At 44.0% G+C, this 12,302-nt stretch overlaps 1 protein-coding gene across 1 annotated transcript in view; it reads right to left on the reverse strand.

Moving 5' to 3' along the window:
* Positions 1-11,641, reverse strand: part of LOC136582628 (solute carrier family 12 member 3-like) — a 29,304-nt gene extending 17,663 nt beyond the window's left edge. Inside the window, exons 1-2 of the mRNA XM_066583798.1 lie at positions 11,599-11,641; positions 11,439-11,522 (exon numbers count right to left, since the gene is read on the reverse strand). Of these exons, the coding sequence (XP_066439895.1) occupies positions 11,439-11,522; positions 11,599-11,641 (127 nt within the window). The remainder of the gene's footprint in view (positions 1-11,438; positions 11,523-11,598) is intronic.
* Positions 11,642-12,302: the final 661 nt, after the last annotated feature.

Consider the following 12,302-nt stretch of genomic DNA (forward strand, 5'->3'; position numbering starts at 1 on the left):
TAGATATGATACCTTTTAATGGCTAACAAAAATACATGATGTAATAATAGCGAGCTTTCGTACCAACGCAGGGTACTTCTTCCGGCTTAAATGGATTGGATCTGAAGAGGCATGCATATTTATACACACTTATAACATACATACTTATGACAAGGCACAGATATGGATGGGATTGGTTCGCACTTAAAAGGAATTCTGCAAACCAGAAAACAAACTTTTTTTGTCTAGGCACTGATAGCGGAGTGAAAGTTTTATGGTCCCTAAATTACTGTTGGAGGGGGGGAAAAGGTCAACAGGCTTGAATTGTTATAAGAGATACACAAACATTTTTAGCTAAATACTGATAAGGGAGTGAAAGTTTATGGTCCCTGAATTACTGTTGATGGGGGTCTTATCTGTGCAATCAAGTCTCACACTTCCCATTCACGCATAAATCCTGGGGAATAATTTAACCCAGTATTCAGCGTGTCAAAGGTTGTTATCAATTTATACTCCCAAATTCTTCTGTGGTTTTGTGACTTGAAACCACCCTTCAATATCAAAACTCTCATATCTCCTATGTCATGTCCATGGCTAGAGAAGTGTTCGGCCACAGGTAATTCTCTTCTTCTGTGTTCAATCGTGTGGCGATGGGATCTCATCCTGGCTTTCAGTTTTTGTCCTGTTTCTCCAACATAAAGACCCCCAACAGGACATTTACTGCACATGATCAGGTACACAACATTGGACGAGGAACATGTGAATGTCCCCTGGATCTTATAGTCCTGCTGTGTGTTGGGGATCCGTATCCTGTCCGCAGTCAGTACATGTGAGCAGGTCTTACAGCTCCTTACATTACAGGGATAAGTTCCTTTTTGTGTGTCAGAGGGTAATGCACTCCTGATTATAAAGTTCCTCAAGTTAGGAGGTTGCCTGTAACACAGAAGCGGAGGGTCCGGGAATATGGTTTTCAGACGGTCATCCTTGTGCAGGGTATGGTGGAGTTTTCTTGCGGTTTTCCTTAGTACCTCTAGTTGCGGATTGTTAACACGGTACCAGATCTTTGTTTTCATTACAGTAAAGTTGTGATGCCACAAATTACCCAACCGAAACCCTCTTATGACCCAACAATACCTTACAATGCATTCGGAACGTCTTCCGACCCTTTCATTTTTTTATATGTTATGTTGTGGCCTTGTGCAAATGTAAAAAGAAATCCAGTTTTCCCCCTCATTCTGCAGTCGGTACCCCATAATGACAAAGTGACAACAGAATGTTAAAAAATTTTATGCGCTTTTTTTTTTTTTTTAACTTTGTCTTTATTAAACAGGTCTGGACAAACATATGACATTACAATATTCTTGCAGGTTCTTTTTTCGCCGTATTGTCCCAGCCTGCATTTTTTGTGTTATTTATATTAAACTAAACAAATTAAAATAAAACTTTAAATCAAACAGGTTATATGCATGAAATCTAACCTTTGACCCAATTTGACCACGGATATTTTTGGTCTACTGACCTGTATGTTGAGGATTTTCAAAGTTTTCGGAGGTCCCGCGGGCTATGGCACGACCTGTGTATCACCCTAAATCGGTGTGTCTCCCATTGCTATCTGTTCCTGGAACCAGCAGGTGTAGTAGAAACAGTTTCTCAATTTGTCTTTTACCCTTTGTGGTAATAATTGAATGAAGCTCCCCCAGGTCTCAAAGAAAGTTTGTACTTTCTTTTCTCTGAAAAGTGAGGTTTCCGCCCAATCCATCTGGAACAGGAACGCTAGCTTGTCCAGGAACAGTCTGAACGGGGGCCCTGTTGGTTGTATCCATGTTTGTAAAATGGCTTTTAGTCCTGCTGCTGCTATAAAGTGCAGCAGTTTTCTAACGCCTCTCGAGCAATGGTAGACTTCAGGGTCTAAATAGCCAAATATTGCCCATATTGGTTCTTGTGGGCAGAAATTCGTCAGGTGTGTTTTTGTGTATTCTCCTATTCGTGTCCAAAAGTCCTGTATTGGGGGGCAGGTCCATAGGTTGTGATATAAGTTCGCATATGGGGCCTGGCATTTAAGGCATTTTGGGGTGTCGTAAGTTCCTATTTGGAATCCCCTACTTGGGGTTATGTATGATCTGTGGGCAATTTGCAGTCTCATCTCCAGAAATCTGGCTGATGGTAGGTATCTGTGTGCTGAGGTCAGAGATTTCATTATCAATGTAGGTGTGAAATCAGGATTGTCCCTGGCCCACTTACCAACCCCCGAGTCAATGTCATCTTGCTCCCTCATGTTTCTTATTGTCCTGTACAGCTTGGAGATCATTCCCTGTGGGCCTGTTTTCCTAGCCGTCCATATGTCGTTTACTTGTGCCCAGTCGGGTTCTTGAAGTCGTGGTATGAGTTCTGTGATGTAGTGTCTTACTTGTAGATATGAAAATAGTGGAATTTGGATCTCAGGGTATTTTTGTTTCGTTTCGTCGTATGTTAGGATTCGTTTTTCCCCTGTGTGCAGTAGTCTGTCTATTGTGTGTATTCCTTTGGTCTCCCATTCCGCGAATATATTATGGGGATTACCGTCTTGAAAGTTGGGGTTGTTCATTATCGACAGGTATGGCGATACTTGTGGTGATGTTTGGTTATCTTTACGCAGTTTGTTCCATGTTTTCCAAGCCGTTAATATCAGGGGGTTCTTTTTGATTTTTCCTGGGAGTTCTGCGTATGAGCAGTGGAGGATATTCTGGAGTCGTGTTGGGCCGGCCATTTCTTGTTCGAGTGGTTTGTTTGTGAAGTGTGACTTGGAATGAATCCAGTCATGAATAATTCGTGCCTGTGCCGCTAGATTGTAGTCTCGTATATTGGGTAAGTTGGTTCCTCCGTTCTCTCTGTGTTTATGTAATATTTTGAGCGCGATGCGCGGTCTTTTCCCTCCCCATATGAATTTCCTGTATAGATAGTTTATTTTCTTTATGTCTTTTAGTTTTAAGAAGATAGGTAGTGAGTGTAGTATGTATAATAGACGTGGAAATTCTATCATTTTTAATAGGCTTACTCTTCCCAGAAAAGAGATCGTGAAGTTTTTCCACGTGTTTAGGGTCGTTTCTAGTTTTTTGATGTGGGGGTCTATGTTTGTGCTGTATAATTTGGAGGGATTTCTCGTGATTTGTACTCCCAAATATTGTATTGCATGTTTTTCCCACTTGAATGGGTACTGCGTTGCCCATGGAGGTTTGGCCTGCCCCCTTAGAAGTAAGGCTTCTGTTTTGTCTAGGTTTAACCCCTTGAGTGGCAGGTTTCCTACCACCCTGTCGTGCCCACCAGGGCAGTTTTTTTAAAATGGTCTAACCATTGAATTTCAACTAGTTTTGCAGTTGCGTCTCAAGAGCCATAACTTTTTCATTTTTCCATTGACATGGCCATATGAGGGCTTGTTTTTTGCGGGACAAGTTGTGATTTTTTAAACAGGGGGGAGGAAAAAAAGAAATGGGGAAAAAAGAAAAAAGGGGCCATGTCATTAAGGGGTTAAATAATGTATTAACTTCCTTCTCTGGGTCATTACGACGCGCATGGATACCACATGTGTGATTGTATTTTTGATTTTTTACAAAGTAAAGGGAGACAAGTGTTTTTTTTATTTTTTTAATAATTTTTTAACTTTTTTTTTTTTTTAATTTTTAAAATTTTTTTTATTTTTTTTTGTCCCTTTAGGGGACTTCCACAGGGACCCATCAGGACCCCTGATCACATTCCGGGGGTCTGATGGTGACAGCCCTTTACATGCTGCAGTGACAGCCCTTTACATGCTGCAGTCACATAGACTGCAGCATGTAAAGGGTTAACACAGCAGAGATCGGAGGTTTTCTCTGATCTCTGCTGTAAGAGCTAGTACCTAGCTGTCCTCTGACAGCTAAGCAGCAAGCTCTCCCTGCCACAGAGACCATCGGCTTGCTTCTGACAAGCCGATGGTCTCTATGGCAACCTGTAAACAAAGCAGGACATTGCCGACATGTCGGCAATATCTTCTGCTGGTTTTTCAAAGCCCTTGCTTTGTTCTCTGTGGGTCTGTGCAGGCAGAGCACACTGTCACAGCTTGTGGCATTGTGCTCTGCAGTTCCCATAGTGATACATAGCCCGGAAATCTTCCGGGCTATGTTGCTATGAGCAGTGGAGCTCGTCACGGAACTTTTCCGGGCGTGCCACTCAAGGGGTTAAAGTGTAACCCGAGAGTTTGCCAATTTTTTCCACGTCCTGTAGTAAGGGTGTTAGTGTTTCCCTAGGGTTGTCTATCACCAGTAAAAGATCGTCTGCAAAGGCTTCTACTTTTATCTTTGTTCCTCCGCAGGTGACTCCTGTAAATAGCGTTGTTTGCGTCAGGTACCTAAGCAGTGGGTCTATTGATAGATTAAATAACAGTGGTGAAAGGGGGCAACCTTGTCTGGCCCCTCTAAATAAGTCTATGTTGGGGGTGTTAAGGCCATTGACTGTGAGAGTCGTGGTGGCCCTTGTGTGTGTTGTGTCTATGTAGTTCATAAAAATCTGTCCAAAACCCCTTTTTTCCAGCAGTCTGTTTAAATATGGCCAGGCCATTTTATCGAAGGCCTTTTCTGCGTCCAGGCTCAGCAGCATTGTAATTTGGCTCTCAGGGTTTTGTGCTATGACCGTCGCCGCTATGGCGGCTCTGATGTTTTTTAAAGCACTTCTCCCTTGTGTAAAGCCTTTCTGTGCTGGGTCTAGTATGGACGGGAGGATTAGCTGGAGTCTATCGGCTAATATTTTGGACAGGAATTTATAATCACAGTTTAACAGTGCTATTGGTCTGTAGGATCTTGGATCTGTCTGGTCTTTACCCGGTTTGGGGAGTAGTATCGTTCTTGATATTCCGAAGTCTTCTGTTTGTGTGTCGTTTTTATATATTGTATTATAGAGTTGGGTCAGTATTGGCACCATATCTGTTATTAGTATTTTATAATATTCCGTCGAGAATCCGTCGGGGCCTGGCGTTTTTCCCCCTAGTGCCCTCGAGATCACCTCTCTTACTTCTTCCTCCCGTATGTCGGCGTCTAGTAGAGATGTTTGTTCTTCTGTTAGTTTTGGTAGGTTCACAGATTCTAAAAAGCTGTTTATGTCTTGCATGTTTGTCGGCTCTGCCCTATATAGGTTTTCAAAGTATTCGTGTAGTATTTGAGTCACTTCTTCCTGTTTTGTTGTGAGATTGTCTCCATTAGCTTGTCTCAATGTCAATATTGGTTTGTGTGGTTGTTTTTGTTTGGCCAGGTTGGCCAGCAAGCGACCTGTTTTGTTGCCCCATCTATAGAACTTGTTTTTTGTTAGTTGTGTTTGCCAGTGTGCGTGGGTATGTACAAATGTGTTTAATAAATGTTTTGCTGTGAGGAAGGTTTGATATGAATTGTCGTCCTGGGAGTTCATATGTTCTTTTTGTGCCTCCAGGAGGGAGTGATGTAATGCCTCGAATTCTGTGTGGAATTTTTTTCTCCTATGTGACAGGTAGCTTATGATGTGGCCCCTCATCACTGCCTTTGAAGCCTGCCAAAATAGGTTTATGTCCTCTATGTGAGCCCTATTGTCATCTGCGTAATTATTCCAGTTTATTTTCAGGTATGCCCTGAGATCCTCTGATTCCCACAGGAATGAGGGGAATCTCCATATTTTTGTTAGCCTTCGCGGGGCTGTCAGTTGCAGTTTCATTGTTATCGGTGCATGGTCACTGAGGGATATTGGGTGGATTACTGATTGGTGGTGGTGTTCAAAAATGCTGTTTGATATCAGAAAAAAGTCTATGCGCGAAAATGAGTGGTGTGCATTAGAGCAGCACGTGTATTCTTTGTTGGTGGGGTTCAGGAGTCTCCACGGGTCACACAGATTGAGTTGTTCTTTCAGTGTTAGTAGTGCATGTGTGATTGAGGTTGTTTGGGTGGATGGCCCTGTTCTGTCTAGTGTTTCGTCTTGTACGCTGTTAAAGTCTCCTCCCATAATTATTCTGTCGTTTAGGTACGGTTGTAGTTTTTCTATTAGCGTGGTACAGAATGCCGGTTGGTTTGTGTTGGGGGCATATACGTTCACCAGGGTGTATATTTGTTCTTCCATTTTGATTCTCATTATTAGATATCTGCCATACGGGTCAGCTATGTTTTGTAATATTACATGTGGTGTGTTTTTCCTAATCAAAATGGCTACTCCTCGTGATGCTGATGTGTGTGAGGCTGTATAGCATGCGTCTATCCATGGTGCTTTTAGTTCCCCTTTTCCCTCTTTTTTCCAGTGTGTTTCCTGTAGAAACACTATGTCTGGTTTATATCTTTTTAAATGTGTGAGTACTTTTTTTCTTTTAATGGGTGTATTTAGTCCGTCTACGTTCCAGGACAGTATTTGTATTGTGGAGGGTGTTTGGTATTCAGTAGTCTCTAAGTCTGTGGGCATGTTGGTGTGTGTCGGCTATAATTACCGTGGTTTTTGCCTCTATATTGTCGTCACATCCTTCGGTCCCAGCGAGCCGTGGATGCGACTGGGTGTTGGTTGTGCCATGCCCGCGGGGCCCTCCGGTCCTCCTTTCAGTCCGTTTTCTAAAGGTCAAGTGGGTCAGAAAAAAAACAGAAAACACAAAAAACATGAAAAACATAGTTATAAACGTATAAACTTTCAGTATTAAATTCTTTTGTATAACGAATGCCACATCCACGATATTTCGAACAGGGTCATGGTGAATAGCAATTGAGCAATTCCTTTTCCTTTCTTTTCTTTTTTTTTTCTCCCCCCCCCCCCCCCTCCCTCTCTTTCTCATCCCTGTTCTCCTTCTTCTTCCATGCGCAGGTGTCTTCTGGCTTCTTCCGGGGTGTTAAATATTAGAGATTTATTGCCATCTTGGATTCGGAGCTTTGCTGGATATAGCAATTGGAAGCGTGTGTTTTGTTCATGTAAGGTCTTGCAGATTGGGGTAAATAGTTTGCGTTTTTGCGATACTGCCACTGAAAAGTCCTGGAACAGTAAGATCTTTGATCCTTGTATTATTAGTTCTCCTTGTCGTCGGTAAGCTTGTAGGATTGTTTCTTTTGTTGCCCAATGCATGAATTTTGCTATCACTGGGCGAGGTCTGCTTCTGTTGTTGCGCCCCTCTCCCTGGGGGCCGATTCTATGAACTCTTTCTATTGTTAAGGGGTCGTTAGGTATGTCGAGTTGGAGTACTCGTGGTAGCTCAGTTGTTAGGTAGGTTGTTAGCTGGTTATTGGTTACTGTCTCTGGTATTCCCACAAAGCGAAGATTATTACGGCGATGTCTATTTTCTAAGTCGTCGATTTTCTCCCGAAGCGTTTCGGTTTCTGACTGATTTCTTTGCAGCGAGGCTTCCAAGTTTGCTATGATTTGTTCTGTATTCTGGGCTTTTGTTTCTAGTTCCGTCAGCCTTTGGGTGTTGTCTGTGATTTGGGATAATGCTGAATTTATGGATTTATGCAATGCCTCTAGTCTGTTATCGAATAGGGGGAGAAGCATTTTTGAGACTTCTTGTGCCACCAGTGTCGCCTGGGTTATGTCCATGTTATTATTCGTTGGTTGGTCATTGGTTTGTATGGAGGAAGTGTCCATTGTCTCGTGGTCTGTGTCTGATAAGACCGCGGTACGTGGTGGGGAGTTCTTCGAGGGGGATGTAGGTTGGTGTGTGTTTTTGCTTTCTCTTTCTTTGATGTTTTTAGCCGATTTGTTCTTTTGTTGTCCTCCCATTGACGTTTTGTCTGTGTTTGGCTGGCGTGTTGCCCTTGTTGAGGTGCCCGCATTTTTTTCGTTTAGATATTTATCCATGTTTTTTAGGTTGACTGTTTATGCGGGTTGATTTGCTGAGGTATCTTTCCCTGTTCTTGATGTTTTTCTGGTTTTATTGCAGTTTAATTTTGTTGCGGATGTGGCTTGTCTTTCCTTATCTATTGCTCCATCTCTGTTTGTCTGGGGTCCTTAGTTCGCCCCGCGACTAGTGTTTCTGTTGGTTTCTTTTTCTTTGTCACCTTTGTCTTCCCCTCTCCTGTTTTTGGTATCTTTTAATTATTCTGTTTTGTGCTGTCTGTATCCTCTCCCCCCTCTCTTACTTATTTTTTCCCCCCTCTGTTGCTGTTTTATTCTTTTGGGGGTTTGTCAGGGGTCAGGCCCGGATAAAAGTCTCTTAGGATCTTTTCTGTTTTTATGTGTTAGGTTTTGTGCTTTTCCTCTGGTTGGGATGGGGCTCGTGTGGTGGTTATGGTTGCCCACTGTTTTTGGGTGGTTTTGTTTTTGTTTTTTGCTTTTCCCCTCCCCTTCTCTTTTTGCTGGGGACCTCTGGGCCTCCTGTGTCTCTGCTGCTCTCTGGGGCTTTCTCTGCGGCGTTGGTGTGGCTGTGTGGTATCTCCACACTTCTTTACTGCCTCTCGGCTCCTTCCCCTGTCTGGTGTAGTGGGCGGGGCTTATTATTGGTGCCGCGGCTGAAATTTAGGCCGCGGCTTCTGTTATCGCTAGGCCGCTGCGTCCCGATCGATTTTCGGGGGGGTCACCGGTCCGAGGGGGGGAGTCTCTCCGGTTATCCGGGTGCTCCCCCAGGCTGCTCCCCTCTTGCGGTGTTGGGTTGTGCCTGTCACGGCCTAGGGGTTATGGCGCGACACCCGCTACTGCCCGTTCTGGTGTTCCGGCAGTCTTTCGGTGGGGCGGCTATTCCCGGGGGGTCCCCAGAGTCTTCTGTGGCTTCCCGAGGCCTTCCCCCCTCCCGCGGCTCTTACCGGGTCTAGTCGCGGTTCTCGCGGCCGGAAATCTAGTCCGCGGCTTTAGGCGCGTCCAGGCCGCAGTGTCCCCGGCTCTCCCAGAGTGACTTGTGCGGGGTCCGATGGGTATGCAGACCTCACCGGAGGTCTTCGGTGAAGGTAAGGTCCCGGTTTGTTGTGGGTTAGGCGTTCCGTTTCCTCGCCTCCGTGCCCCGGTTCTCTTTTCCCGCGTTCCGCGTTCGGGTGTTCACAGAGGGTTTTCCGGGTTCCTTGCCGGTGTGGGGTCTTCTGCCAAGCAAGCAGGGGAGATGACCGTCCCCCGCAGCTGCTTTTTTATGGGTCCGCTGCTGCTTATTTTTTTATGCGCTTTTTAAAAACGAAATACTAATATTTTGCATTGACTTAAGTATTTAGATCATGCGCTCGGTATTTAGTTGAAGCACCTTTGGCAGTGATTACAGCCTCCAATCTTCTTGGGTATGATGCTACCATGCCAATCTTCCCTACAGATCCTCTCAAGCTCTGTCAGGTTGTCATCTGTTGAGCCATTTTCAGGTTTCTCTAGAGATGGTGGATTGGGTACAAGTCAGAACCCTGGCTGGGCCACTCAAGGACATTCACAGAGTTGTCCCCGCTCCTGTGTTTTTTTTTGTTGGAAGGTGAACCTTCTGCTCCATCTGCACCCTGCATCAGGTTTTCATAAAGAATATCTCTGCACTTTGCTCCATTCAGCTTTCCATCCACCCTGACCGGTCTCCCTTTCCTCCAGCATGATGCTCCACCACCAGGCCTAACTGTAGGGATGGTATTGGGCAGGTTATGAGCGGCGCCTGGTTTCCTCCAGACATAATGCTTAAAATTGAGACCAAAAAGTTTAATCTTGGTTTCATCAGACCAGAGAATCTTGTTTCTCACAGTCTGAGAGTCCTTTAGGTGCTTTCTGGTAAACTGCAGACAGGCTTTCATGTCTCTTTTACTGAGGAGAGGCTTCTTTCTGGTCACTCTGCCATTATACCCAGATTGGCGGAGGCTGCGGTAATGGTTGGCTTTCTGGAAGTTTCTCCAATCTGCACACAGGATCTTTGACGGTCAGACAGAGTGACCATTGGGTTCTTGGATCTCCTCTCTTACTAAGGCTCTTCTTCCCTAATTACTTAGTTTGGTGGGTCGGCAGCTGTAGGAAGAGTCCTGGTTGTTCCAAACTTCTTCCAATTATGGAGACCGCTGAGCTCTTGGGAACTTTCAGTGCAGCAGAAATTTGTTGTAGCTTCTCCAAATCTTTACCTCCACACAATCCTGCTTCTGAGCTCTACAGGCAGTTCTTTCCTCCTCATGGCTTGATTTTGGCTCTGATATGCATTGTGAGCGGTGAGACCTTATATAGAAACGGGTGTGTCTTTTAAAATGATGTCCAAACAACTAAATTTACCACAGGTGACTCAAATCATGGTGTAGAAACCTCTTAAAGATGATCAAGAGAAATGGGAAGCCCCCAGAACTAAATTTAAAGGGTCTGAATACTTATGTCAATGCAATATGTAATTTTTTCAGAAAAAAATATAAAGATTTCTAACGTTGTGTTTTCACTTTGTCATAAATATGCATAAGTAAAAACTATGCATTTTAAAGAACCTCTTTTTTTTACTTCTTGTATACATTACCCCTAATAAAACAAAAGAAAAATCAGTAAAAAAAAGATGTTAAAAAAACCTCGTATGTCCCAAAAAACAAAGTACGGAGAATTTTGGCAGCCCAAGAAAAAAAAAGTGGGGCCATGAAACCACCACATGCATAAAAAATTGCTTAAAAAGTGTCTGGTCCTTTAGGAACGAAACACTCTGGTCTTAAAGCGGTTCAGTTGTAAACTCTTGATTGACTTTCCTCAGGATAGGTTATCAATAGTAGATAAGCAGGGATGCGTCATCTAGGACCCCCACCAATCAGTTGCTCTTTGGGCTACTGCACTCATGCATGGAGCTTATTTGTTCAGGAACTAGACAGCTCAGTTCCCACTGTAGTGGCCGTGATTGGTATTGCAGGCCAAGTTCCTATTCACTTCAATGAAAACTTTGCCTGTAATACCAAGGCTGGCCACTGTATTAGGAACAGAGCTATCTACTTCCTGTACAAATCCGCCCTGTGTACAAACACACTCGTCCAAAGAACTGCTGATTGGTGAGGGTCCTGGGTGATGACCTATTCTGAAGATAGGCAATCAACAGTTTACAACTGAACAACCCTTTTAATCAAAGTGCTAACGACCACTTGTTTGTGAGTCCATGCATGCTGTGTGAGTTACATGCAGAGCCTGACAGCAGCTGTGTGCTGACAGCACCTGTGATCGCATGATGTCATCACAGGTCCTTTATCCTTCTGCACTGAATGAGGGATTATGGGTGGCCTACATCCCCCACAAACCCCTGCTGCCTCAGTTGCTATGGATACAGCAGTAGTCAGTCTAGAAGTTTGTAGCTGGTTGTGAGAGAGCTGCACACCTGTGTGGAGACTCCAATAAATGACACCTCGTGTGCTGACAGGACCTGTGATGGATGTCACCATCATGTGATCAGTCATAACTAGTTTAATATGTAACTGTGAAGGAGTGGTTTATTGACACTCTATTGTCTTTGCCTATGGTCCATATAGTATTTACTGTAACCTTCAGTTGTAACAGACTGTGAATGTTATATGATGGGCATCCCATTGCTACAACAGTACTTCTAAAGCACACTGGGCACTTACATATTCCTTGAGGCAAGCAGTCTGCACTGTTTTCAGCGCTGGTTTTCAGATGTGGTTCCTCCATTTGTTGGTACACGGGATTTACTACATGGAGCAATATGAGCTTGTTATTACACCGGGTTAATGTTATAGAGAGGCAGACATATGAGATTGCACTTACTATGGGCTTGCATGACACGGGACATGTTCAGACCATCCTTCATCCTCAGCAGGCACAATCCACAGTGGATTGCTTATTCAGAGATTGTTTTAAAGGGAACGAGTCATCACCTTTGAGCCCCCCAAGGGGAAGGGAATGGAGACTCCGGGGAGCTGTGTTTAATACTTACAGGTGCTCCATTACTGCGCTGTGTCCCCATGAAGTTGGCATGCGTATGCAGGAGGGCTCTTTTCAGCCGTCTCTGTGCAGGTGCTCTCCCATTCATCTCTATAGAAAAGCATGACTCTTCAGACTGCCGTGTGCCAACTTCACGGGGACACTGTGCAGGAACGGAGCACCCATAAGTATCAGACACAGCTCCCCGCTCCCCCCATTACCTCATCTTTGAGCCCCATAATGTAGTTGGTGACCAGTTCCCTTTCAGAACCAAGATCACTAAGGAGTAGTTGAGACAACTGGAAAGGGCTATTATGGTGTTCTTCATCGACTGCAGATGCTGGAGACATTGATAACTGTCCCCATAATACATATAACTACTTAGTATGAATGGCATTATTAATGATCATCATTACTATTAACCCCTTCCCACTACACTTCTTTTTGATTTTTTTTCATCTTCATTTTTTCCTTCCTACTCCTAAAAAAAAAAGTCATAACTTTTTTATATCTACATGTGAGTTTGCTTTTTGTGTGTGTGTGTGTGG

The sequence above is a fragment of the Eleutherodactylus coqui genome, chromosome 11, assembly GCF_035609145.1.
Source record: "Eleutherodactylus coqui strain aEleCoq1 chromosome 11, aEleCoq1.hap1, whole genome shotgun sequence".
NCBI lineage: Eukaryota > Metazoa > Chordata > Amphibia > Anura > Eleutherodactylidae > Eleutherodactylus > Eleutherodactylus coqui.